Genomic DNA, 27,659 nt, shown 5'->3' on the forward strand with positions numbered 1-27,659 from the left:
GACATATGAACTAACAGGTTGAAGAGCAAAAAATGTTTGCGCACATGACTGTAAGTGGCTTTGGATAAAAGCGTCTGCTAAATGGCATATTATTATTATTATTATTATTGATTGAAGTTTATATGGGGGGCGCTGCAGAAGTGTGACATTTTTCGGGAGGCGTTCCCGAAATCCCGCGACCCTATTGGCTCCAGCCCCAGGCAGTCTTCCGGTACCGTGAGCTTTGTCTGAAGTAAACAGCGAGCAGAGCGGAGTATGAGACGGAGCTGACGGCCCTGCCAGGACAATGACAACGGTAAGGATATGCTGTTTGTTATTTTGTCTACCGTAGGCCTGGAGGTGTCTTGACGTTGGCCCTCTGCGTGGCTTTAAAATAGAAGCGACAAATACCGTAGCCTGTCTTTGTCCGTTATCCCCATATAGCTAGCCTATTATAGCCTATTATATGTATTTCTTCCCTGCCACTAGTGTTCTCCTTGAGGCATTGTATTGTTACTGTAACATATGCTGACATTTTCTCTGTCGGTTGGTCGTTGTTGCTAACTGAACAACTGTTAGCCTACTTGTAGGTTGTATGCCATAGCAAGCGAGCTATCTGCTTTCATTTTCGAGATGATCGATGTCTGTCGAGGGAGGAAGAGTTTTGTATTGTTTTTTTGTATTTGTATTTTATTTTTTATATTGTGTATATGTATTTCTTCTGAACACATCCGTTTGTTGGCAATGTCAATTATTGCATATCTTTTTCAAAATACTGACTGTTATGGCCGCTAGCTGGACAGGCAAACGCCGCCGGGTACTAAACTGTAAACTCGTGTACTATCCATGGTATTTTGTGTGCTGATCACGTCTGACAATCAGGTTATCCGTATCTAAGTAGACAGCTGTTGACAATAGTAGTGGAAGTTCGGCTCATTTTACTGACTCGGATGTTTTCGAGCAATTAGGGTTAAGTGCCTTACTCAAGAGCACATCGACAGATTTTTCACCTAGTCGGCTCGGGGATTAGAACCAGCGACCTTTCGGTTACTGGCACAACGCGCTTAACCACTAAGCTACCTGCCGCTATAAATGTGAAATATCATCTGTGAACATACAAACACCATTGTTACGATTACGGACTAACATTTTAGACTTGAACAAATCTTGTTGCATATCTGATGTACAACAATACCTTTCAGAGTTTTGGCAGTTTCATCTCACCAACCCCCAAAAAACGTACACCAAACAACCTGTGAGTAGTGCTACGTGAACAAGCATAACACAGTATAACAACAAAAAAACGTTAAACCGGAAAGAGGTATCCTGCACGTTTTCAAGTTAAACGTCTCCATTCTCTATTACTCCTCAGTTGAGTTTACTTCACATTTAGGTAGCTAATGTAATGGATTTGTTTGCCAGCACAAGTCAAGATAGCACTAGCTGTATTATGCCTACAACAGGGAAGTTTCTGTCTGCTAGGTGTATCTCTACAGCATGGGGCATATCTCTGGGGTGACATGGACATCAAAATATGACTAATTCAATATTGCACTATCCCATTCTCTGGGCTCTGTCTGCAATCATAACCAGTAGTATCTACCAGGAATAATGAAACAGAATAATAATAATAATAGATGTTTAGTGAATCTATGAATAGTAACCGAAAGGTCGCTGGTTCTAATCCCCGAGCCGACTAGGTGAAAAATTTGTCGATGTGCCCTTGAGCAAGGCACTTAACCCTAATTGCTCCTGTAAGTCGCTCTGGATAAGAGCGTCTGCTAAATGACCAATTTATTTATTTTATTTATGAATTATGTATGACCACTGGAGTCTTTGCCACTCAAAATATTTTTTTTTACAGAATATTTTGACATTTATTTCATCACTCAATCTTGCCAATGCCTATTCTGTAGGAGGGGTTAATATGAATGTAAAATAATTTGATATGATTCATATGAATCGGGTCATGAACATATGGACTTTGAAATGAACAAGGAAGAGGTTAAACGGAGGTTAAGTCTGGCATAAGATTATTCCCACACTTTACAATAACTCTGTTTCAGTGGTCTTAGGTAGTCTCCGTATAGGCTGTTCCCTCCATCGCGATGCCGCCGCCCAGTTGAAGAGCTTGTGATCTCTCCGTGCAGCAGAGATCAACCAAGTGCATGGGCTGATTCACTCACCTGTGAGGAGATCCATCCCAAGCCAGGCCACCACCATTTAGACATTGAGACCACATTTGCCTGTTCTCTTTCTTTGTGGATTTAGTCTTAGTCTAGTGCATGTTTGATTTGAAGTGGAAAAATTCAAGGGGTGTGAATACTCTCTGAAGGCGCTGTATATGCATGAAACTACATTATGGAAAACATGTCACACACTCCACAATAGTTAGTAGAATAATGAATGGATTGGCAAGATTTTGGCACCGCCAACTTTTAGAACATTAGTAGGAAAGTTAATCATTTAAGTCACCTAAATATACTCACATTCACTAAACATTTAGTATTTGAAAGTCAAACATTCATTTCTCAACAGTTTTTTTTTCTTCTATAATCCTACAGGCTCTTTATCAGTCTCAATGCCTTCTATTCCAATACATCCAACATGATGCCCATCATGGTACTGGGCAGCTGCTATTGGAGAACTCATCTGGTTTAGAAATCAAACTCTTATTGCAGAGCACTTTGTACAACTGTTTATTTTTTTAAGAGAAGATTGTATTGCATTGTATTGCTATATCTGTAGGCTATGCCATATGTATGATATAACGTTTCTTTAAGCCTGCAGCAAGTTACTTGAAATGAGACCTATAATCATGCCAAAACATAATTAATAACTTTAATTCACTGACAGAGATATATATATATATATATATATAGCTAATGAAACACATTGACATTTACATTCGCTAGCTAGGCTAGTCTGCAACATTGGCTAGCTTTCAATCAGTTGGATAAATGGTCATGTGATCAAGATGATTCGTATTGCATGCTGCATATTTAAAGTGCACTCAAACAGATATGTATCTTATTTCAGTCTGGGAGCTAGCTAGCTATATATGTTCATCAGACAGCAGCTCGCGTTTTCACAACCATTGGTTGCCTTCTTCACCAGGGGTATGTATGGGAGTTCTGATTGGTTCCAAGTTCAGCAGTTCGGCAAATTTGTCTTAGCAGACAGTGTTGTAATATACTTTTTATGAGAAAATGTGCAATAATTGAAGGTGCCAACAAATGTTATAGTCATCATAAGAATAATTTACTGTCATATATATATATATATATATATATTTTTTTTAAATCAGCTCCTCCCTCGATGGGGATCGATCAACTTCACGTTTTTGGGCTTGGTCCCACCACCTATTGGTTGTAAAATAAGTCCTGTTTAGGCTAGCCTATTTGTTGTTGCCACAGAGTGTTCAATGTCCACAGTCCAAGGCCGGCTCGCTATCATATCGACTAGGCAGCTGTGGCCCTGTTCAAGCACTTAGGAGATCAAGCCTTCCTTCCTTCTTTTGAAGTAATAACTAATATCTGAAGAATGTAGCGACCTTAAAGGAGAAGTTTGATTCCTTACAACTAAACCTCTAATTTTGATGTAAATGACATGTTATGGAAGGGTCCAGATTTATTTTTTGCAATTTCACTTGTTTTTGAGGAACTACCCAACCAGCAAGCTAGACCCTAGAGTTATACCTAGAGTTATACCTTAGAGTTATACCTAGACCCTAGAGTTATACCTAGACCCTAGAGTTATACCTAGACCCTAGAGTTATACCTAGACCCTAGAGTTATACCTAGACCCTAGAGTTATACCTAGAGTTATACCTAGACCCTAGAGTTATACCTAGACCCTAGAGTTATACCTAGACCCTAGAGTTATACCTAGACCCTAGAGTTATACCTAGACGCACAAAATGGAATGTAACGATGCGGATAAAGTTCGGAATGACACAATTTAATATGTACAACAATGAAAGGTGTTGACAGTCGCTGTACCATGGCTTGAGTCTTCTTTCCCATGCTAATGTTTTCCTGAACAAGATGTCTTCCTCTGGTTGAAACCACGATTACAAATCAGCCAATATATTACATTTCCATGGTTTTGAATGGCGTTTCCTTGTTGCAGTGTGAGGATCCCTCTGGCGACAGGCAGGAGCAGGGGGATGAGTTTATGGACATCCTGGAGGAGAGGAGGCGGAGCAGTGACCTAGGCCATGCCCTGCGGACCTTTACCCCCTCCCCCTACAGGGGAGCCCCTCCTCTCTCCGCTAGCGCCCTCAACAGGATGGTTCTGGAATCACAGTACCTACGATACGTCACCAAGGAGGTACGGGGGGGGGGGGGGGGGTGTGAGTGTGGGTGGGTGGGTGCGTGCGAGTGTGGGTGGGTGGGTGGGTGGGTGCGTGCAAGCGAGAGAGAGAATCCTGAACGTTCCCTGACGTACGCTCAACATATCCGCCGGTCGATCCATCACAAGAACATTGGTCGAGTTCCTGCCCTGTCTTACAATGCCTGGATAGCATATCAGCTAACCACATCATATAATATAGCCAATCTGATGCCCGACTGCACAGTCTATGACGTGGCACACAACCAATCAAATCACATTTATTTATAAAGCCCTTTTTACATCAGTAGTTGTCACAAAGTGCTTATACAGAAACCCAGCCTTAAACCCCAAACAACAGCAATACAGATGTAGAAGCACGGTGGCTAGGAAAAACTCCCTAGAAAGGCAGGAACCTAGGAAGAAACCTAGAGAGGAACCAGGTTCTGACGGGTGGCCAGTCCTCTTCTGGCTGTGCCGGGTGGAGATTATAACAGTACATGGCCATTAAGGCCAGATCGTTCGTCAAGACGTGCGAACATTTTTATAGATGACCAGCAGGGTCAGATAATAATCACAGTGGTTGTAGCAACAGGTCAGCCTCTCAGGAGGTCAGAGGTCGAGACAGTAGGTCTGAGACAAGGTAGAAACAGCAGAGACTGGATCAGCGGCACGGCTGGGTGGACTGGGGACTGGGACGGGGACTGGGGACGGGGACTGGGACTGGGGACGGGGACTGGGGACAGCCAGGAGTCATCAGGCCACGTCTGAGGTATGGGCTCAGTGGCCTCATTTATAACCGCTGCGTAAAACTTACACTAAATATCTGTGTGCGCCATTTCTGAAAAGACTGCGCACGCACAAAAATATAGAGTTATTAACTTGCCGCCATACATACGCATGTTTCCCGTTATAAATCAGACCTGTTGTAAAACTGCGTGTGAGAGAACATTGTAACTCTGCCTGAAACACCCATCATTCACCCATATTGGCTGTTTACTTTGGAAGTATTGGAATTAGGCCAAGACGGTATTTGGAAATAGCAACTTGATCAAATGTTTTTGGAGGTGTCGGCAAATACAAATACATTATGTGACTGTTTCTGAAATACAAAAACAATTGCAACTTGTTGCTGACCTGTAAACAGATTGTTTGAATTCAATAATGTTTTGCATTTACTTTTTTCCCGGACCTAAATATGCTGCGCTGCCTGCGAATTCTGAAACATTGTCTACTTGGACATTTTTTAAATATTAACTCATCATGGCCAGAAAAGGTGAGGAATGTATTCTGCAATGGTTATGATATGTTTATAAATGAAATATTGTCTACTGGAGGAATTTGACATTACAGTATTCAGACGTAGTCTACAAATGTTCATGGAAAAGGTGAACCGTCTGGTCTACCGTTAAACTGTGCTTTTGGATCGGATCGCATAGAGCACAATGCTTGAAATAGCTTATTTACATTTTAGTCATTTAGCAGACGCTCTTATCCAGAGCGACTTACAGGAGCAATTAGGGTTAAGTGCCTTGCTTAAGGGCACATCGACAGATTTTTCACCTAGTCGGCTCGGGGATTAGAACCAGCGACCTTTCGGTTACTGGCACAACGCTCTTACCCACTAAGCTACCTGCCGCCTTACCCACTAAGCTACCTGCCGCTTATCTATTTACTACTGTGAAGTGGGTCCAGTTAAATGAGAGATGGGACGAATGATAGCCTATCCTAACTTATAGGCTATTTCGCAGGTATGAAACTATCACAGTCAGAACATTTGAGGAATTTATTTAGCAAAGATCATGGAAATTAAATAAATAATAGGAAATACAGTGCCTTCAGAAAGTATTCATACCCCTTGACTTATTCCACATTTTGTTGTTACCGCCTGAATTCAAAATGGATGAAATAAAATTGATTAGATGTTTTTTTTCTCAGCCATCTACACACAATATCCCATAATGACAAAGTGAAAACATGTTTTTAGACATTTTTGCCAATGTATTAAAAATGAAATATAGAAATATCTCATTTACATAAGTATCACTGAGTCATTAAATGTTAGAATCGTCTTTGGCATCGATTTACAGCTGTAAAGTCTTTCTGGGTATGTCTAACAGCTTTCTACACCTGGATTGTACAATATTTGTCAAGTTGGTTCTTGATCATTGCTAGACAGCCATTTTCAAGTCTTGCCATAGATTTTCAAGGAGATTTAAGTCAAAACTGTAACTATGCCACTCAAGAACATTCAGTGAAATCTTGGTAAGCAACTCCAGTGTATATTTGCCCTTGTGTTTTAGGTTATTGTCCTGCTGAAAGGTGAATTTGTCTGAAAGGTTTTCCTACAAGGATTTTACCTGTGCTTAACTCTATTCCATTTATTTTTATCCCAAAAAAAACTCCCTAGTCCTTGCAGATGACAGGCATACCCATAACATGATGCAGCCACCACCATGCTTGAAAATATGAAGAGTGGTACTCAGTGATGTGTTGTGTTGGATTTGCTTTAAACATAACGTTTAGTATTCAGGACATGAAGGTCACTTCTTTGCCATTTCTTTGGCAGGTTTCCTTTAGTGCCTTATTGCAAACAGGATGCATGTTTTGGAATATTGTTATTCTGTACAGGCTTCCTTCAAAGGGATATTCAACGTCACAGTGAGTGCATGCAACTTATTGTATGACTTGTTCAGCAAATATTTACTCCTGGCTTTTCATAACAAAGGAATTTAATACTTATTGACTCAAGATATTTCAGCTTTTCATTTTTAATAAAAAAATTAAACAATTATTCCACTAATTTGTATCCATTTTAAATTCAGGCTGTAACACAAAATGTGGAAAAAGTCAAGGAGTGTGAATACTTTCTGAAGGCACTGTAGAAGCCTATTTCTATAATTATTTTAGAATGCAAAGATAAAATAAATCAATTTTCACTCTTCTCACTAATGGCAAATGATGACATATTGTTATTACAACTATTATACTGTTTTTTTTTGGTTATGAATAAGAGTCATATGGAGAGAGAGAGAGAGAGAGACGCAGACAGGGAGAGACGCAGACAGACAGAGAGACGCAGACAGAGAGAGAGACGCAGACAGACAGACAGACAGAGAGAGACGCAGACAGACAGACAGAGAGAGACGCAGACAGACAGACAGAGAGAGACGCAGACAGACAGACAGACAGAGAGAGACGCAGACAGACAGACAGACAGACAGAGAGAGACGCAGAAAGAGAGAAATTCTAGGGACAATAAGGAGGCCTGCGTCTTGTGACCGTAGCGTACGTGTAGGTATGTACGGCAGGACCAAATCAGAGAGATAGGTAGGAGCAAGCCCATGTAATGCTTTGTAGGTTAGCAGTAAAACCTTGAAATCAGCCCTAGCCTTAACAGGAAGCCAGTAGAGAGGCTAGCACTGGAGTAATATGATATAACATATTGGTTCTAGTCAGGATTCTAGCAGCCGTGTTTAGCACTAACTGAAGTTTATTTAGTGCTTTATCCGGGTAGCCGGAGAGTAGAGCATTGCAGTAGTCTAATCTAGACACAACCAATGTAGTCGGGCAGGAACTCGACTACTAACTCTCTGACACTTGACCCCTGACCTCTCTGTGCAGGTGGCCATGGAGACTGGTGAGAGTGTGGATCTGGTGAGAGAGGAGGCTTCGGGGATACTGGAGGAGATGTCTCAGAACCTCCAGCTGGGATTCATCAGACTGCTGGGGTTCACCCTCAGTAAAGTATTCAAGAGGCTCTTCAGCCACATCAACGTCAACCAGGACGGACTCAACAGGGTCAGAATACTACTATAATACTACTAGAACACTACTACTATAATACTACTACTACTTTAATAATATTAGAATTCTACTACTACTACTACTACTAGAATACTACTTTGAGAGTACTACTACTAGAATACTACTACTACTACTACTACTACTACTAGAATACTACTACTACTACTACTACTACTACTACTATAATACTACTACTACTACTACTACTACTACTTTAATAATATTAGAATTCTACTACTACTACTACTACTACTACTAGAATACTACTTTGAGAGTACTACTACTAGAATACTACTACTACTACTACTACTACTAGAATACTACTACTACTACTACTACTAGAATACTACTACTACTACTACTACTAGAATACTACTTTGAGAGTACTACTACTACTACTACTACTACTACTAGAATACTACTACTACTACTACTACTACTACTACTTTAATAATATTAGAATTCTACTACTACTACTACTACTAGAATACTACTTTGAGAGTACTACTACTACTACTAGAATACTACTACTACTACTACTACTACTAGAATACTACTACTACTACTACTACTATAATACTACTACTACTTTAATAATATTAGAATTATACTACTACTAGAATACGACTTTGAGAGTACTACTACTACTACTAGAATACTACTACTACTACTACTACTACTACTACTACTACTACTACTAGAATACTACTACTACTACTACTACTACTAGAATACAACTACTACTATAATAATATTAGAATACTACTATTACTAGAATACTACTACTACTACTAGAATACTACTACTACTATAATAATATTAGACTACTACTACTACTACTACTACTAGAATACTACTACTACTACTACTACTACTACTACTACTACTAGAATACTACTAAAATACCACTAGTAGAATAGTACTAGAATACTACTACTAGAATACTACAGAAAATATACTAGAATAATAGTACTAGAATAATACTACCATAATACTACTACTACTAGAATAATACTACTACTACTACTACTACTAGAATACTACTACTACTACTACTACTAGAATACAACTACTACTATAATAATATTAGAATACTACTATTACTAGAATACTACTACTACTACTAGAATACTACTACTACTACTATAATAATATTTTGAATACTACTATTACTACTACTAGAATACTACTATTACTACTATAATAATATTAGACTACTACTACTACTACTAGAATACTACTACTATAATAATATTAGACTACTACTACTACTACTACTACTACCACTACTACTACTACTACTAGAATACTACTAAAATACCACTAGTAGAATAGTACTAGAATACTACTACTAGAATACTACAGAAAATATACTAGAATAATAGTACTAGAATAATACTACCAGAATACTACTACTGGAATACTACTACTACTACTAATACTAATACTACTACTACTAGAATGCTACTTGAATACTACTACTAGACTACTACTAGACTACAAGAATACTACTACTACTACTACTACTAGAATACTACTAGAATTCTACTAGAATACTACTACTAGAATACTGTATTTGTATTTATTATGGATCCCCATTAGCTGCTGCCTTGGCAGCAGCTACTCTTGCTGGGGTCCGGCAAAATTAAGGCAGTTATACAATTTTAAAAACATTACAATACATTCATAACAGATTTCACAGCACACTAAGTGTGTGCCCTCAGGCCCCTACTCCACTACCACATATCTACAACACAAAATCCATGTGTATGTGTGTGTATAGTGTGTATGTTATCATGTGTGTGTGTGTGCATGTGTCTGTGCCTGTGTTTGTGTTGCTTCACAGTCCCCGCTGTTCCATAAGGTGTATTTTTATCTGTATTTTAAATCAGATTCTACTGCTTGCATCAGTTACCTGATGTGGAATATGGCTCTATGTAGTACTGTGTGCCTCCCATAGTCTGTTCTGGACTTGGGGACTGTGAAGAGACCTCTGGTGGCATGTCTTGTGGGGTATGCATGGGTGTCTGAGCTGTGTGCTAGTAGTTCAAACAGACAGCTCAGTGCATTCAACATGTCAATACCTCTCACAAATACAAGTAGTGATGAAGTCAATCTCTCCTCCACTTTGAGCCAGGAGAGATTGACATGCATATTATTAATGTTTGCTCTCTGTGTACATCCAAGGGCCAGCCGTGCTGCCCTGTTCTGAGCCAATTGCAATTTTCCTAAGTCCCTCTTTGTGGCACCTGACCACACGACTGAACAGTAGTCCAGGTGCGACAAAACTAGGGCCTGTAGGACCTGCCTTGTTGATAGTGTTGTTAAGAAGGCAGAGCAGCGCTTTATTATGGACAATATATAGTTGAGGTTTAGGGTTTAGTGAATGATTTGTCCCAATTACAATGCTTTTAGTTTTTAAAATATTTATGACTAACTTATTCCTTGCCACCCATTCTGAAACTAACTGCAGCTCATTTCAGTCGCTGTAGTAGCTGACGTGTATAGTGTTGAGTCATCTGCATACATAGATACACTGGCTTTAATCAGAGCCAGTGGCATGTTGTTAGTAAAGATTGAAAAAAGTAAGGGGCCTAGACAGCTGCCCTGGGGAATTCCTGATTCTACCTGGATTAAGTTGGTGAGGCTTCCATTAAAGAACACCCTCTGTGTTCTGTTAGACAGGTAACTCTTTATCCACAATATAGCAGGGGGTGTAAAGCCATAACACATACGTTTTTTCCAGCAGCAGACTATGATCGATAATGTCAAAAGCCGCACTAAAGTCTAACAAAACAGCACCCACAATCTTTTGATCATCAATTTCTCTCAGCCAATCATCAGTAATTTGTGTAAGTGCTGTGCTTGTTGAATGTCCTTCCCTATAAGCGTGCTGAAAGTCTGTTGTTAATTTCTTTACTGTAAAATAGCATTGTATCTGGTCAAACACCATTTTTTCCAATAGTTTACTAAGGGCTGGTAACAGGCTGATTGGTTGGCTATTTGAGCCAGTAAAGGGGGCTTTACTATTCTTAGGTAGCGGAATGACTTTTGCTTCCCTCCAGGCCTGGGGGCACACACATTCTAGTAGGCTTAAATTGAAAATATGGCAAATAGGAGTGGCAATATCGTCCGCTATTATCCTCAGTAATTTTCCATCCAAGTTGTCAGACCCCGGTGGCTTGTCATTGTTGATAGACAACAATAATTTGTTTACGTCTTCCACACTCACTTTACAGAATTCAAAATTACAATTCTTGTCTTTCATAATTTGGTTAGATACAGTGCCTTCAGAAAGTATTCAGACCCCTTGACTTTCTACACATTTTGTTACATTACAGCCTTATTCTATTTTTTAAACAGTTCCTCGGCGATCTACACACAATACCCCATTATAACGAAGCCAAAAATAGGTTTAGACATTTTTGCAAATGTATTAAAAATAAAAAAAACAGAAATACCTTATTTACATAAGTATTCAGTCCCTTTGCTATGAGACTCGAAATTGAGCTCAGGTGCATCCTGTTTCCATTGATCATCCTTGAGATGTTTCTACAACTTGATTGGAGTCCACCTGTGGTAAATTCAATTGATTGGACATGATTTGGAATTGCACACACCTGTCCATATAAGGTCCCACAGTTGACAGTGCATGTCAGAGCAAAAACCAAGCCTTGAGGTCGAAGGAATTGTCCGTAGAGCTCCGAGACAGGATTGTCCCACTCCTCATCAATGTGATGGCACGTTACAGTGAGACAGGATTGTCCCACTCCTCATCAATGTGATGGCACGTTACAGTGAGACAGGATTGTCCCACTCCTCATCAATGTGATGGCACGTTGTCCCCACTCCTCATCAATGTGATGGCTCGTTGTCCCACTCCTCATCAATGTGATGGCTCGTTGTCCCACTCCTCATCAATGTGATGGCACGTTGTCCCCACTCCTCATCAATGTGATGGCACGTTGTCCCCACTCCTCATCAATGTGATGGCACGTTACAGTGAGACAGGATTGTCCCACTCCTCATCAATGTGATGGCACGTTACAGTGATGTATGACAGTGTGTTCATAGACGTCCCAACAAGTCTTCTGTTAACGCCACGTATCGTGTTTGAGAGCTCATTCTTTGTATCTACATGGTAGTAGTTGTATGATAGTAGTTGTGTGGTAGTAGTTGTGTGGTAGTAGTTGTGTGGTAGTAGTTGTGTGGTAGTAGTTGTATGGTAGTAGGTGTATGGTAGTAGTTGTGTGGTAGTAGTTGTGTGGTAGTAGTTGTGTGGTAGTAGTACTGTGGTAGTATTTGTATGCTAGTAGTACTGTGGTAGTCAGGCTCTGTCGTAGCCGGCCGCGACCGGGAGACCCACGGGCCGGCGCACAATTGGCCCAGCGTCGTCCAGGGTAGGGGAGGGAATGGCCGGCAGGGGATGTAGCTCAGTTGATAGAGCACGGCGTTTGCAACGCCAGGGTTGTGGGTTCGATTCCAGTATGAAAAAATAAAACTGGCTTCCAGTTGAAGCTCGCATCTGCTACAAGACCATGGTGCTTGCCTACGGAGCTGTGAGGGGAACGGCACCTCCGTACCTTCAGGCTCTGATCAGTCCCTACACCCAAGCGAGGGCATTGCGTTCATCCACCTCTGGCCTGCTGGCTCCCCTACCTCTGCGGAAGCACAGTTCCCGCTCAGCCCAGTCAAAGCTGTTCGCTGCTCTGGCACCCCAATGGTGGAACAAGCTCCCTCACGACGCCAGGACAGCGGAGTCACTCACCACCTTCCGGAGACATTTGAAACCCCACCTCTTTAAGGAATACCTGGGATAGGATAAAGTAATCCTTCTACCCCCCCCTTACCCCCCCCTCCCCCCCATTTTTAAAAAAATAAATTAAAACATTGTAAAGTGGTTATCCCACTGGCTATAAGGTGAATGCACCTATTTGTAAGTCGCTCTGGATAAGAGCGTCTGCTAAATGACGTAAATGTACTTGCAGAGTAATCATTGTACATTTTCCCTGTACTGTCACTGTAGCTCAATTCCACCTCGGAAAGTTTGCATTTCATCACCTTCTCATTTAACTTCTCAAAGTATTGCCATATAGGACTTCCCTGCTGTCTCGTCCCTGTCTCACTCTGCCAACTGTTAACGACGATAACTTGCGGGACACTTTTATATCTGTGGCAAATCATTGTAAAGATGCATATGTCCTCTTACTAGCGTTCCACCATTGTTGTGTTAGGTATTTGTTTAGTGGTAGTTCTGTGATAATATTGGTAGTTCTGTGATAATATTGGTAGTTCTGTGATAATATTGGTAGTTCTGTGATAATATTGGTAGTTCTGTGATAATATTGGTAGTTCTGTGATAATATTGGTAGTTCTGTGATAATTGCACATTGATTTTCATACAAAGAAATATACAAAATACATTTTCGGTTAGGGATGTTTGTGAAACGTTAACGATCCCAATGTCATTTAAACGTTCACACCCCTAATTTGGACCCATTATCTGTTGTTCTCTCAGTTTATTGGTTCACAGTGACGTTTCTGTCCCGCCCCCAGCTCCAACAGGCCATTCAGGAGTCTCCAGTGATCCTGATGCCCAATCACAGGAGTTATGTGGACTTCCTGGTTCTGTCCTACATCCTGTTCACCTATGACCTGCCCATCCCCGTTATAGCTGCTGGAATCCGCAAGTATCTATTGATTCATCCTGTTCTGTGTTTTGGTCGACTTTATAAAACTGGAACGACCATCAAGCCACACTTCAGATAACAAATGTCTAACTTACCTGTCTGTCTGTCTGTCTGTCTAACTTACCTGTCTGTCTGTCTGTCTAACTTACCTGTCTGTCTGTCTGTCTGTCTAACTTTCCTGTCTGTCTGTCTGTCTGTCTGTCTGTCTAATTTACCTGTGTGTCTAACTTACCTGTCTGTCTGTCTAACTTACCTGTCTGTCTGTCTAACTTACCTGTCTGTCTGTCTAACTTACCTGTCTGTATGTCTGTCTAACGTTCCTGTCTGTCTGTCTAACTTACCTGTCTGTCTGTCTAACTTACCTGTCTGTCTGTCTGTCTGTCTAACTTACCTGTCTGTCTGTCTGTCTGTCTAACTTACCTGTCTGTCTGTCTAACGTTCCTGTCTGTCTGTCTAACGTTCCTGTCTGTCTGTCTAACGTTCCTGTCTGTCTGTCTAACGTTCCTGTCTGTCTGTCTGTCTGTCTAACGTTCCTGTCTGTCTGTCTAACTTACCTGTCTGTCTGTCTGTCTGTCTGTCTAACTTTCCTGTCTGTCTGTCTGTCTAACTTTCCTGTCTGTCTGTCTGTCTAACGTTCCTGTCTGTCTGTCTAACGTTCCTGTCTGTCTGTCTGTCTGTCTAACTTACCTGTCTGTCTGTCTAACGTTCCTGTCTGTCTGTCTGTCTGTCTGTCTAACTTACCTGTCTGTGTGTCTAACTTACCTGTCTGTCTGTCTAACGTTCCTGTCTGTCTGTCTAACGTTCCTGTCTGTCTGTCTAACGTTCCTGTCTGTCTGTCTGTCTGTCTAACGTTCCTGTCTGTCTGTCTAACGTTCCTGTATATCTGTCTAACGTTCCTGTCTGTCTGTCTAATTTACCTGTCTGTCTGTCTGTCTGTCTAACTTTCCTGTCTGTCTGTCTGTCTGTCTAACTTACCTGTCTGTCTGTCTAACGTTCCTGTCTGTCTGTCTAACTTACCTGTCTGTCTAACGTTTCTGTCTGTCTGTCTAACGTTCCTGTCTGTCTGTCTAACGTTCCTGTCTGTCTGTCTGTCTGTCTGTCTAACGTTCCTGTCTGTCTGTCTAACGTTCCTGTCTGTCTGTCTGTCTGTCTAACTTTCCTGTATATCTGTCTAACTTTCCTGTCTGTCTGTCTGTCTGTCTAACTTTCCTGTATATCTGTCTAACTTACCTGTCTGTCTGTCTTTCCCTCCCTGTGTCCGTCTCTGTCTCTCTGTAGCTCTGATGGACATGAAGATGGTGGGAGAGATCCTGCGTCGTTCTGGAGCATTCTTCATCAGGAGGGCCATCGGGTCTGACAAGCTGTACTGGGCTGTCCTCTCTGAGTATGTCAAAAACATTGTCAGGGTACGTGTCCACACAATAAATATTTATATTACCACAAACTACACCACTGTATGGACACTGAGTATATCAAACAGAAGGAACTTCCTCATATTGAATCACGCCCCTTTTGTCCTCAGAACAGCCTCAATTCGTCGGGGCATGGACCCTACAAGGTGTGGAAAGCGTTCCACAGGGATGCTGGCCCATGTTGACTCCAATGCTTCCCACAGTTGTATCAAGTTGTCTGGATGTCCTTTGGGTGGTGGTACACACGGGAAACTGTTGAGCGTGAAAAACCCAGCAGCGTTGCAGTTCTTGACACAAAACGGTGTGCCTGGCACCTACTACCATACCCCGTTCCAAGGCACTTAAATATTTTATCTTGCCCATTCACCGTCTGAATGGCACACATACACAGTCCATTTCCCAAGGCTTAAAAATCCTTCTTTAACCGGTCTCCTCCCCTTCATCTACACTGATTGAAGTGGATTTAACAGGTGACATCAATAAGGGATCATAGCTTTCACCTGGATTCACCTGGTCAGTCTGTCATGGAAAGAGCAGGTGTTCTTAATGTTTTGTATAGTCAGTGTATATTCAGTGTATATATTATGTGTGTCTCAAATAGCTTTATAGTGCACTACTTTTGACCAGAGCCCTATGGGACCTGGTAGTGAGTACACTGGGACCTGGTAGTGAGTACACTGGGACCTGGTAGTGAGTACACTGGGACCTGGTCAAAAGTAGTGCGCTATATAAGGGAATATTGTGCCTGTAAGGGTTGCGAAAGTATTCACCCCCCTTGGCATTTTTCCTATTTTGTTGCCTTACAACCTGGAATTAAGATGGATTTTTTGGGGGGTTTGTATCATTTTGATTTACACAACATGCCTACCACTTTGAAGATGCAAAAAACAGAAAACTTGAGCGTGCATAACTATTCACCCTCCCCCAAAGTCAATAGTTTGTAGAGCCCCCTTTTGCAGCAATTACAGCTGCAAGTCTCTTGGGGTATGTCTCTATATGCTTGGCACATCTAGCCACTGGGATTTTTGCCCATTCTTCAAGGCGAAACTGCTCCAGCTCCTTCAAGTTGGATGGGTTCCGCTGGTGTACAGCAATCTTTAAGTCATACCACAAATTCTCAATTGGATTGAGGTCTGGGCTTTGACTAGGCCATTCAAAGACTAGGCCATTCATTTAAATGTTTCCCCTTAAACCACTCAAGTGTTGCTTTAGCAGTATGCTTAGGGTCATTGTCCTGCTGGAAGGTGAACCTCCGTCCCAGTCTCAAATCTCTGGAAGACTGAAACAGGTTTCCCTCAAGAATTTCCCTGTATTTAGCGCCATCCATCATTCCTTCAATTCTGACCAGTTTCACAGTCCCTGCTGATGGAAAAACATCCCCACAGCATGATGCTGCCACCACCATGCTTCACTGTGGGGATGGTGTTCCCGGGGTGATGAGAGGTGTTGGGTTTGCGCCAGACATAGCGTTTTCCTTGATGGCCAAAAAGCTCAATTTTAGTGTCATCTGACCAGAGTACCTTCTTCCATATGTTTGGGGAGTCTCCAACATGGCTTTTGGTGAACACCAAACGTGTTTGCTTATTTTTTTCTTTAAGAAATTGCTTTTTTCTGGCCACTCTTCCGTATAGCCCAGCTCTGTGGAGTGTACGGCTTAAAGTGGTCCTATGGACAGATACTCCAATCTCCGCTGTGGAGCTTTGCAGCTCCTTCAGGGTTATCTTTGGTCTCTTTGTTGCCTTTCTGATTAATGCCCTCCTTGCATGGTCCATGAGTTTTGGTGGGAGGCCCTCTCTTGGCAGGTTTGTTGTGGTGCCATATTCTTTCAGTTTTTTTATAATGGATTTAATGGTGCTCCGTGGGATGTTCAAAGTTTCAGATATTTTTTTATAACCCAACCCTGATCTGTACTTCTCCACAACTTTGTCCCTGACCTTTTTGGAGAGCTCCTTGGTCTTCATGGTGCCGCTTGCTTGGTGGTGCCCCTCGTTTAGTGGTGTTGCAGACTCTGGGGCCTTTCTGAACAGGTGTATATATACTGAGATCATGTGACAGATCATGTGACACTTAGATTGCACACAGGTGGACTTTATTTAACTAATTATGTGACTTCTGAAGGTAATTGGTTGCACCAGATCTTATTTAGGGGCTTCATAGCAAAGGGGTTGAATACATATGCACGCACCACTTTTCCGTTATTTATTTTTGTATAATTTTTTGAAACAAGTAATTTTTTTCATTTCACTTCACCAGTTTGGACTATTTTGTGTATGTCCATTACATGAAATCCAAATAAAAATATATTTAAATTACAGGTTGTAATGCAACAAAATAGGAAAAACCCCAAGGGGGATGAATACTTTTACAAGGCGCTGTCTAGGGTATCATTTGGGCTATTTGTAACTAGTGTGTTCTCTCTCCTCAGACAGGGTATGCTCCTGTAGAGTTCTATGTGGAGGGGTTTCGGAGCAGGACACTCAAGTCCCTCACACCCAAATTAGGTGAATGTGGGTGTGTGCTCGCACGTCTGTGGCTAATTAACATGGTCTGTCTGTCTGTCTCTGTCCCCTTGTCTGTGGCTAATTAACATGGTCTGTCTGTCTGTCTCTGTCCCCTTGTCTGTGGCTAATTAACATGGTCTGTCTGTCTGTCTGTCTCTGTCCCCTTGTCTGTGGCTAATTAACATGGTCTGTCTGTCTCTGTCCCCTTGTCTGTGGCTAATTAACATGGTCTGTCTCTGTCCCCTTGTCTGTGGCTATTTAACATGGTCTGTCTGTCTGTCTCTGTCCCCTTGTCTGTGGCTAATTAACATGGTCTGTCTGTCTGTCTGTGTCTGTCCCCTTGTCTGTGGCTAATTAACATGGTCTGTCTGTCTGTCTGTCTGTCTCTGTCCCCTTGTCTGTGGCTAATTAACATGGTCTGTCTGTCTGTCTGTCTCTGTCCCCTTGTCTGTGGCTAATTAACATGGTCTGTCTCTGTCCCCTTGTCTGTGGCTAATTAACATGTCCTGTTCCCCTGTCTGTCTGTCTGTCTCTGTCCCCTTGTCTGTGGCTAATTAACATGGTCTGTCTGTCTGTCTCTCTGTCCCCTTGTCTGTGGCTAATTAACATGGTCTGTCTGTCTGTCTGTCTCTGTCCCCTTGTCTGTGGCTAATTAACATGGTCTGTCTCTGTCCCCTTGTCTGTGGCTAATTAACATGTCCTGTTCCCCTGTCTGTCTGTCTGTCTCTGTCCCCTTGTCTGTGGCTAATTAACATGGTCTGTCTCTGTCCCCTTGTCTGTGGCTAATTAACATGTCCTGTTCCCCTGTCTGTCTGTCTGTCTCTGTCCCCTTGTCTGTGGCTAATTAACATGGTCTGTCTGTCTGTCTCTGTCCCCTTGTCTGTGGCTAATGAACATGTCCTGTTCCCCTGTCTGTCTGTCTGTCCCTGCAGGTATGATGCACATGGTCCTGGAGCCGTTCTTTAAAGGGGAGGTGTATGACATCACACTGGTCCCCATCAGTATCAGCTATGACAGGGTCCTGGAGGAGTCTCTACTGGCACATGAACTACTAGGGGTCCCCAAGCCCAGAGAGACCACCATGGTACGACCCAACCACACTCCCCATATTCACTAGGAGTGGTACGACCCAAACACACCCCTATATTCACTATGGTACCTCTTCTGGTACCTCTTTTGACCTCACCCTTTCCCAATAACCTCCAACTATAGTTTTTTTTTTATATTCACTGAGTGGTACCACCCAACCACACCCCTATATTCACTGAGTGGTACCACCCAAACACACCCCTATATTCACTGAGTGGTACCACCCAAACACACCCCTATATTCACTGAGTGGTACCACCCAAACACAACCCTATATTCACTGAGTGGTACCACCCAAACACACCCCTATATTCACTGAGTGGTACCACCCAAACACACCCCTATATTCACTGAGTGGTACCACCCAAACACAACCCTATATTCACTGAGTGGTACCACCCAAACACACCCCTATATTCACTGAGTGGTACCACCCAAACACACCCCTATATTCACTGAGTGGTACCACCCAAACACAACCCTATATTCACTGAGTGGTACCACCCAACCACACCATTACAACTATAAGTTTAAAGGGGTTAACTGGATGCCACGCTTCAACTATTTTATTCTCCCTCCCTCTCCCCTCCCCCTCTCTTTATCCCCCCTCCCCCTCTCTCCCTCCCCCTCTCTCTCCCTCCCCCTCTCTCTCCCTCTCCCTCCCCCTCCCTCTCTCCATCCCCCTCTCCCCCCCCTCTCTCTCTACCCCCCTCTCTCTCTCTCCACCCCCCCTCTCTCTCTCCCTCTCTCTCTCCCTCTCTCTCTCCACCCCCCCTCTCTCTCTCCCTCTCTCTCTCCACCCCCCCTCTCTCTCTCCCTCTCTCTCTCCATCCCCCCCTCTCTCTCTCTCCATCCCCCCCTCTCTATCCCCCCTCTCTCTCTCTCCATCCCCCCCTTTCTCTCTCGCCCCCTCTCTCTCTCCACCCCCCCTCTCTCTCTCTCCATCCCCCCTCCCCCCTTCCCCCTCTCTCTCTCTCTCTCTCTCTCTCTCTCTCCACCCCCCCTTCCCCCTCCCCATAGGGCTTATTGAAGGCTAGGAGGGTACTGGAGGAAGACTATGGCAGTATGCACGTGTCCTTCGGCATGCCTCTATCAGTCAGACAGCTGACTAAGGGGAGGGTGGACCGCTGCCAATACAACCTCCTACCCAGGTACACAACCACAGCCAGCGTTCTCTCTGTCAGTCTGTCTCCTACCCAGGTACACGACCACAGCCAGCGTTCTCTCTGTCTGTCAGTCTCCTACCCAGGTACACGACCACAGCCAGCGTTCTCTCTCTCTGTCAGTCTGTCTCCTACCCAGGTACACGACCACAGCCAGCGTTCTCTCTGTCAGTCTGTCTCCTACCCAGGTACACGACCACAGCCAGCGTTCTCTCTCTCTGTCAGTCTGTCTCCTACCCAGGTACACAACCACAGACAGCGTTCTCTCTGTCAGTCTGTCTCCTACCCAGGTACACGACCACAGCCAGCGTTCTCTCTGTCAGTCTGTCTCCTACCCAGGTACACGACCACAGCCAGCGTTCTCTCTGTCAGTCTGTCTCCTACCCAGGTACACGACCACAGCCAGCGTTCTCTCTGTCAGTCTGTCTCCTACCCAGGTACACAACCACAGCCAGCGTTCTCTCTGTCAGTCTGTCTCCTACCCAGGTACACAACCACAGCCAGCGTTCTCTCTGTCAGTCTGTCTCCTACCCAGGTACACGACCACAGCCAGCGTTCTCTCTGTCAGTCTGTCTCCTACCCAGGTACACGACCACAGCCAGCGTTCTCTCTGTCAGTCTGTCTCCTACCCAGGTACACAACCACAGCCAGCGTTCTCTCTGTCAGTCTGTCTCCTACCCAGGTACACAACCACAGCCAGCGTTCTCTCTGTCAGTCTGTCTCCTACCCAGGTACACGACCACAGCCAGCGTTCTCTCTGTCAGTCTGTCTCTTACCCAGGTACACGACCACAGCCAGCGTTCTCTCTGTCTGTCAGTCTCCTACCCAGGTACACAACCACAGCCAGCGTTCTCTCTGTCAGTCTGTCTCCTACCCAGGTACACAACCACAGCCAGCGTTCTCTCTGTCAGTCTGTCTCCTACCCAGGTACACGACCACAGCCAGCGTTCTCTCTTGTCAGTCTGTCTCCTACCCAGGTACACAACCACAGCCAGCGTTCTCTCTGTCAGTCTGTCTCCTACCCAGGTACACAACCACAGACAGCGTTCTCTCTGTCAGTCTGTCAGTCTGTCTCCTACCCAGGTACACAACCACAGACAGCGTTCTCTCTGTCAGTCTGTCAGTCTGTCTCTGTGTCTTACTGTATCTTATCTCAGGCATATCTTGGTAGCACATCTTCAGAACAAAACCATATTGTAGTTCTATTGTGAAACCAGCCAGCTCTTTCTTTCTGCTCATATCTCCCCCCCCCCCCCCCCCCCCCCCCCCTCCCCCTCTCAGAGACCTACCCCAGAGGCCCAGCGTAGAGACCCAGGAGTGTGTGAGCTGGCTGGCCCAGCAGGTGATACGCGTCCAGGAACAGGGCTCCATCCTCAGCCCCTGGTCTCTCATGGCTTGCCTGGTGCTCCAGGACCACCAGAACACACACCCAGGTACACGCTGAGGAAGAGGAGCAGGACGATCTGTGTCCCCCGCAGTCATTACTCTCATTAACAAAAGCTGATGTTGTTGTCATTTTCTGCTGCGGTTCACAGTATTACTACCAGGAGAGGAACCAGAGAAGGGTCTGCCCTGGGAGCTGCTCACCCAGAGGACACTGTGGCTCAAGGGGCTGGCGATCAGCTTCGGGGCCCGCCTGGACTGGCCTGGTAGGTGTACAGCCATTGGTTGGTTGTTTGGTTGGTTGGTTTGGTGTGAGCCGTTCCAACACACTGATCAGGTGGATTTAGGCCTCTACAATAGATCCTCTGTCTCAGTAATACAGGGACACTGAAAGGCTGACCAGAGGTCGCTCAGGTCCCATATCCACGAAGCCTCTCGGAGCGTCTGAGTGCTGATCTAGGATCTAGGATCAGATCCCACCCCGTCCATGCAATCTTATTCATTATGATCTAAAAGGCTAAACTGATCCGAGATCAGCACCCAGAACCGAACGTTCAGTATTTCCTCTTATCCCGTTTAGATGGTACAGCATGGTACACTTAGAAATTAGACTAATCTTATGTTGTAATCATACTTAATGGGCACACACACACACACACACACACACTCTCTCACACACACACACACACACACACAGACACTCACACACACACACACACACACACACACACTCACACTCACACACACACCTTGAATTGTCCTCAACGCAGTGACGTCTTTCTCTCCTCTGTAGAGCAGCTACCTGAGAACCAGGTGATGTCATCCAGCATGGCCCTGCACCGCTCTGTGATTCGCTGTCACCAGGGCCGTGTCACACTGCTGGAGGAGGGGCCTGTGGGGGCTGGGCCTTTCACAGCAGAGGAGGGTGTGGTCAGGCGGGCGGGGAAGGTGCTAATGGTTGCGGCCTACAGGAACCAGGCGGTGCATGTGTTCATACGTCCTGCTATGCTGGCTCTGGCCATACACACAGCACACAGCTCACAGAGAGGTGAGTTAGACACACTGATTGGCTCTGGCCATACACACAGCACACAGCTCACAGAGAGGTGAGTTAGACACACTGATTGGCTCTGGCCATACACACAGCTCACAGCTCACAGAGAGGTGAGTTAGACACACTGATTGGCTCTGGCCATACACACAGCACACAGCTCACAGAGAGGTGAGTTAGACACACTGATTGGCTCTGGCCATACACACAGCACACAGCTCACAGAGAGGTGAGTTAGACACACTGATTGGCTCTGGCCATACACACAGCACACAGCTCACAGAGAGGTGAGTTAGACACACTGATTGGCTCTGGCCATACACACAGCACACAGCTCACAGAGAGGTGAGTTAGACACACTGATTGGCTCTGGCCATACACACAGCACACCGCTCACAGAGAGGTGAGTTAGACACACTGATTGGCTCTGGCCATACACACAGCACACCGCTCACAGAGAGGTGAGTTAGACACACTGATTGGCTCTGGCCATACACACAGCACACCGCTCACAGAGAGGTGAGTTAGACACACTGATTGGCTCTGGCCATACACACAGCACACAGCTCACAGAGAGGTGAGTTAGACGCACTGATTGGCTCTGGCCATACACACAGCACACAGCTCACAGAGAGGTGAGTTAGACACACTGATTGGCTCTGGCCATACACACAGCTCACAGAGAGGTGAGTTAGACACACTGATTGGCTCTGGCCATACACACAGCTCACAGAGAGGTGAGTTAGACACACTGATTGTCCTTGTCTCTCCTATAGCTACTTCAGGTTCCTCTTGTCTGTCTGTCTGTCTCTCTGTTTCTCTGTCTCTCTGTCTCTCTGTCTGTCTGTCTGTCTGTCTGACCATGTCTCTGTGTCTCCAGAGGACATCTATAGCTACTTCAGGTTCCTCCTGGACCTCTTCTCCAACGACTTCATCTTCATCACTGGCAGATCCTCACAGGTTAGTCTTCACCTGTAACAGAGGATTGTGATGCATTGTGGGTAAATTGTGACTGATCTATATCTGCCTCTGTGTCTGCCTCTCTGCCTCTGTGTCTGTGTCTCTGTGTCTGCCTCTGTGTCTGCCTCTGTGTCTCTGTGTCTCTGTGTCTCTCTGTCTCTGTGTCTCTCTGTCTCTCTGTCTGTGTGTCTGTGTGTCCTGAAGGACTTTGAGGAGGCGTGTTCGTTACTCAGGAAATGTGGAGCAGTCCAGACCAGTCAACAGGAAGTGACATCACTAGAGGAGGGTCAGAGTACTACCTCATTCCTGCGAGCCCTGCTACAGCCCTTCGTAGACGCCTACCAGGTAGGAGGAGGACAGTGTGTTCCTGTATAGAGACACAGACAGAGCCCTGGTCAAAGGTAGAAAGTCCTATGGGTCCTGGTCAAAGGTAGAAAGTCCTATGGGTCCTGGTCAAAGGTAGAAAGTCCTATGGGTCCTGGTCAAAGGTAGAAAGTCCTATGGGCCCTGGTCAAAGGTAGAAAGTCCTATGGGCCCTGGTCAAAGGTAGAAAGTCCTATGGGTCCTGGTCAAAGGTAGAAAGTCCTATGGGTCCTGGTCAAAGGTAGAAAGTCCTATGGGCCCTGGTCAAAGGTAGAAAGTCCTATGGGTCCTGGTCAAAGGTAGAAAGTCCTATGAGCCCTGGTCAAAGGTAGAAAGTCCTATGGGCCCTGGTCAAAGGTAGAAAGTCCTATGGGCCCTGGTCAAAGGTAGAAAGTCCTATGGGTCCTGGTCAAAGGTAGTGCACTCAGGTCTAATCTTAACCCCTCATCTCAAGTCAGTTTCAAATACCCTCCACTAAAGGGAGAGTGTGTGTCTCTGTGTGTGTGTCTGTGTGTGTGTGTGTCTCTGTGTGTCTGTGTTCAGGTGGTGTTCAGTCACCTGTGTGTGGAGGGTCTTGAGGTGTTCACAGAGAGACAGATGTTTCCTGCCGTCCGCAGCCTGGCCACCAAGCTCCTCTTATCGGGTAACTGACAGACACCTGTCCTAAACTGTCCTGTCCTCTCCCCTGACACACACCTGTCCTGTACTATCCTGTCCTGTCCCCTAACACACACCTGTCCTGTCCCCTAACATACTCCTGTCCCCTAACCCACACCTGTCCTGTCCCCTAACCCACACCTGTCCTGTCCCCTAACACACACCTGTCCTGTCCCCTAACATACTCCTGTCCCCTAACCCACACCTGTCCTGTCCCCTAACCCACACCTGTCCTGTCACCTAACACACACCTGTCCTGTCCCCTAACATACTCCTGTCCCCTAACCCACACCTGTCCTGTCCCCTAACACACACCTGTCCTGTCCCCTAACACACACCTGTCCTGTCCCCTAACACACACCTGTCCTGTCCCCCTAACACACACCTGTCCTGTCCCCTAACACACACCAGTCCTTGAACCTTGGTCCAGCACCTCTGAGATATACAAAAGTATGTGGACACCCCTTCAAATTTGGCTATTTCAGCCACACACGTTGCTGACAGGTGTATAAAATCCAGCACACAGCCATGCAATCTCCATAGACAAACATTAGCAGTAGAATGGCCTTACTGAAGAGCTCAGTGACTTTCAACGTGGCACCGTCATAGGATGCCACCTTTCCAACAAGTCAGTTCGTAAAATGTCTGCCCTGCTAGAGCTGCCCTGGTCAACTGTAAATGCTGTTATTGTGAAGTGGAAACGTCTAGGAACAACAACGGCTCAGCCGCGAAGTGGTAGGCCACACAAGCTCACAGAACGGGACCGCTGAGTGCTGAAGCACGTAGCGTATAAAAATGTATCTGTCCTCGGTTGCAACACTCACTACCGAGTTCCAAACTGCCTCTGGAAGCAACGTCAGCACAATAAATGTTCGTCGGGAGCTCACTGCTTTCCTCAGCCAACTTGCAGGAGCTCGACCCGCCATAAGGAGTCGCTAGAGCGCGAAGAGACGCCATTCCTCCCCCACCCCGGCTGGTGCTGGCCCAATGTGCGCCAAACCCAAGCTGTAATGAAGGTGCTGGCCCAATGTGCGCCAAACCCAAGCTGTAATGAAGGTGCTGGCCCAATGTGCGCCAAACCCAGGCTGTAATGAAGGTGCTGGCCCAATGTGCGCCAAACCCTGGCTGTAATGAAGGTGCTGGCCCAATGTGCACCAAACCCAGGCTGTAATGAAGGTGCTGGCCCAATGTGCGCCAAACCCAGGCTGTAATGAAGGTGCTGGCCCAATGTGCGCCAAACCCAGGCTGTAATGAAGGTGCTGGCCCAATGTGCACCAAACCCAGGCTGTAATGAAGGTGCTGGCCCAATGTGCACCAAACCCTGGCTGTAATGAAGGTGCTGGCCCAATGTGCGCCGTCCATTGGGACTTCCGGCCACAGCCGTCCATTGGGACAGCTCGAACCCAGGCTGTAATGACGCAGGGCAGTGCATTAAAGCGATGCGCCAATCGGGAGGCGTGCTGCATCTTTCTAATGTCCGTCTGTCCTCCAGGAGAGCTGAAGTCTTATGAAGCCCTGTCATCTGATACCCAGAAGAATGTCCTGTCTGCTCTCCTGAGACTGGAGGCTGTGACCAGGCTGAGAACGTTAGTACACTTCAATATAGTGCACTTCAATATAGTGCACTTCAATATAATACACTTTAATATAGTGCACTTCAATATAGTACGCTTTAATATAGTACGCGTCAATAGAATACACTTTAATATAGTATACTTCAATGTAGTATGATTTAATTTAGTACACTTCAGTGGTTTCTGTGTGCTCTGCGTTGGGTGTAGCTGTTACTAATGTTGTCTGATTTCAGAGCTGAGCAGAGTGAGTTCAGAGCCAACAAGCCAGCCATCAGGAGAATAGCAGAGACTCTGGGTAAGAACGTGGAGATTACACGGGTCAACTGTATGCATACTCTCTGCTAAAGTTACTGTAATTCAGTACAATTTAATGGTTTCAGTGAGTTCTCTCTGTCTGTGTCTGTTTCCCTCTCTCTTTCTCCCCCCTCACTCGCTCTCTCTCTCCCCCTCGCTCTCTCTCTCCCCCTCTCTCTCTCTCCCCCCTCTCTCTCTCTCTGTCTCTGTCCCCCCCTCTCTCTCTCTCTCTCCCCCCCCCCCCCTCTCTCTCTCTCTCTCTGTCTCTGTCCCCCCCTCTCTCTCTCTGTGCCCCCTCTCTCTCTCTCTGTCTCTCTCTCTCTCTCTGTCTCCCCCCCCCACTTCTCTCTCTGTCTCCCCCTCTCTCTCTCTGTCCCCCCCCCCTCTCCCCTCGCTCTCTCCCCCTCTCTCTCTCTCCCCCCACTCTCTCTGTCTCCCCCCCACTCTCTCTGTCTCCTCCCTCTCTCTGTCTCCCCCCTTTCTCTGTCTCCCTCCTCTCCCTCTGTCTCCCCTCAACTGTGTCTCTGTCTATCCCCACCTCTCTGTCTCCCCCGTCTCCCCCCCTCCTCTCTGTCTCCCACCCTCTCTGTATCTCCCTCCAGCGGGTAGACTGCCGGTACAGACCGTCCCTAACCCCAGGCTCTAATCCTGGAGGACTGCAGACCAGACGGACAGACTGGACCCATCCTCTGTCTCCAACCCAACACTGGGCCTTTATTCATACAGCATCTTAGAGTAGAGTGTGCTGGCGAGGCCTCTAGTGCTCAGCGTCGCTCCAGACGCTGACTATAATCAACTGGACAGTAAAGCTGTGACCATTGTGTCAACTGTAGCTGTATAGACCTTTATGGCCTTACTTAGAGTGAGTGAGTGATTCATTTGTTAATTAGTGATACCGATCCATTACCTGTAATCATCTCCTAGATCTGCTGTAAGCATCTAGTAGAATCAGTGAAGTTAATTTTTGGACTCCAGACACTTCCAATGGAGGCCACTAGATGGCAGTCTAACCACTGAGTCAATACACACTGAGTGGGTTTTAGTTTAACAAGATTTTTATGTTATACCAATCATTAAATATAATATATGCATTGACTTATCAGATATCAACATGTGAATTGGAATGTTTTTTTACATTTAATTTCAATTTTTTTCTTTTTTTGAAGATGTAAATTCTTGAATAAAATGAATGTCATCTTATCGCAAAGACTGTTCCCTCATATTTAATGTTGGCCTCCCCTCTTCCCTAAGTAGCATTATGATCAGTAACAGACAGTGTATCAGTAACCTGAATATAATATGTCTCTGAAATAGGCCCTTTAACCTGAATAGCAACAAGACAGTACATTTGTAAGACAACATAAAAATAAAATTCATATTGCTCTTGTATTGTAGAATATTTTA

At 45.1% G+C, this 27,659-nt stretch overlaps 1 protein-coding gene across 5 annotated transcripts; it reads left to right on the plus strand.

Annotated features, from left to right (window-relative positions):
- The first annotated feature begins 190 nt into the window (after nt 1–190).
- Nucleotides 191–27,659, plus strand: gnpat2 (glyceronephosphate O-acyltransferase 2). 5 transcript variants are annotated; one of them, XM_084193361.1, is made up of 17 exons: nt 191–295; nt 4,111–4,311; nt 7,936–8,112; nt 13,675–13,804; nt 15,087–15,214; nt 17,646–17,721; nt 18,654–18,805; nt 19,831–21,056; nt 21,255–21,406; nt 21,509–21,622; nt 22,150–22,404; nt 23,288–23,367; nt 23,572–23,712; nt 24,274–24,373; nt 25,880–25,973; nt 26,195–26,256; nt 26,858–27,659. In XM_084193361.1, the coding sequence occupies exons 1-17, from the start codon at nt 287–289 to the stop codon at nt 26,899–26,901; spliced, it is 3,141 nt and encodes a 1,046-aa protein (XP_084049487.1). In that variant the 5' UTR covers nt 191–286; the 3' UTR covers nt 26,902–27,659. The 5 variants fall into 5 exon arrangements, with proteins under 5 accessions (XP_084049487.1, XP_084049490.1, XP_084049488.1 ...); XM_084193364.1 differs by having other exon boundaries at nt 192–295; nt 19,831–19,961; XM_084193363.1 differs by having other exon boundaries at nt 240–295; nt 13,675–13,808.

This window comes from Coregonus lavaretus, assembly GCF_964263955.1.
Source record: "Coregonus lavaretus genome assembly, contig: HAP1_SCAFFOLD_1042, whole genome shotgun sequence".
Classification (NCBI taxonomy): domain Eukaryota; kingdom Metazoa; phylum Chordata; class Actinopteri; order Salmoniformes; family Salmonidae; genus Coregonus; species Coregonus lavaretus.

Excerpts from the sequence above, each read along its gene's own strand:
- gnpat2 (XM_084193361.1), top strand. Across the intron at positions 21,407-21,508 it reads CCACCAGAACACACACCCAG|TATTACTACCAGGAGAGGAA; the intron begins GTACACGCTGAG and ends TGCGGTTCACAG. Across the intron at positions 23,368-23,571 it reads TCACTGGCAGATCCTCACAG|GACTTTGAGGAGGCGTGTTC; the intron begins GTTAGTCTTCAC and ends TGTGTCCTGAAG.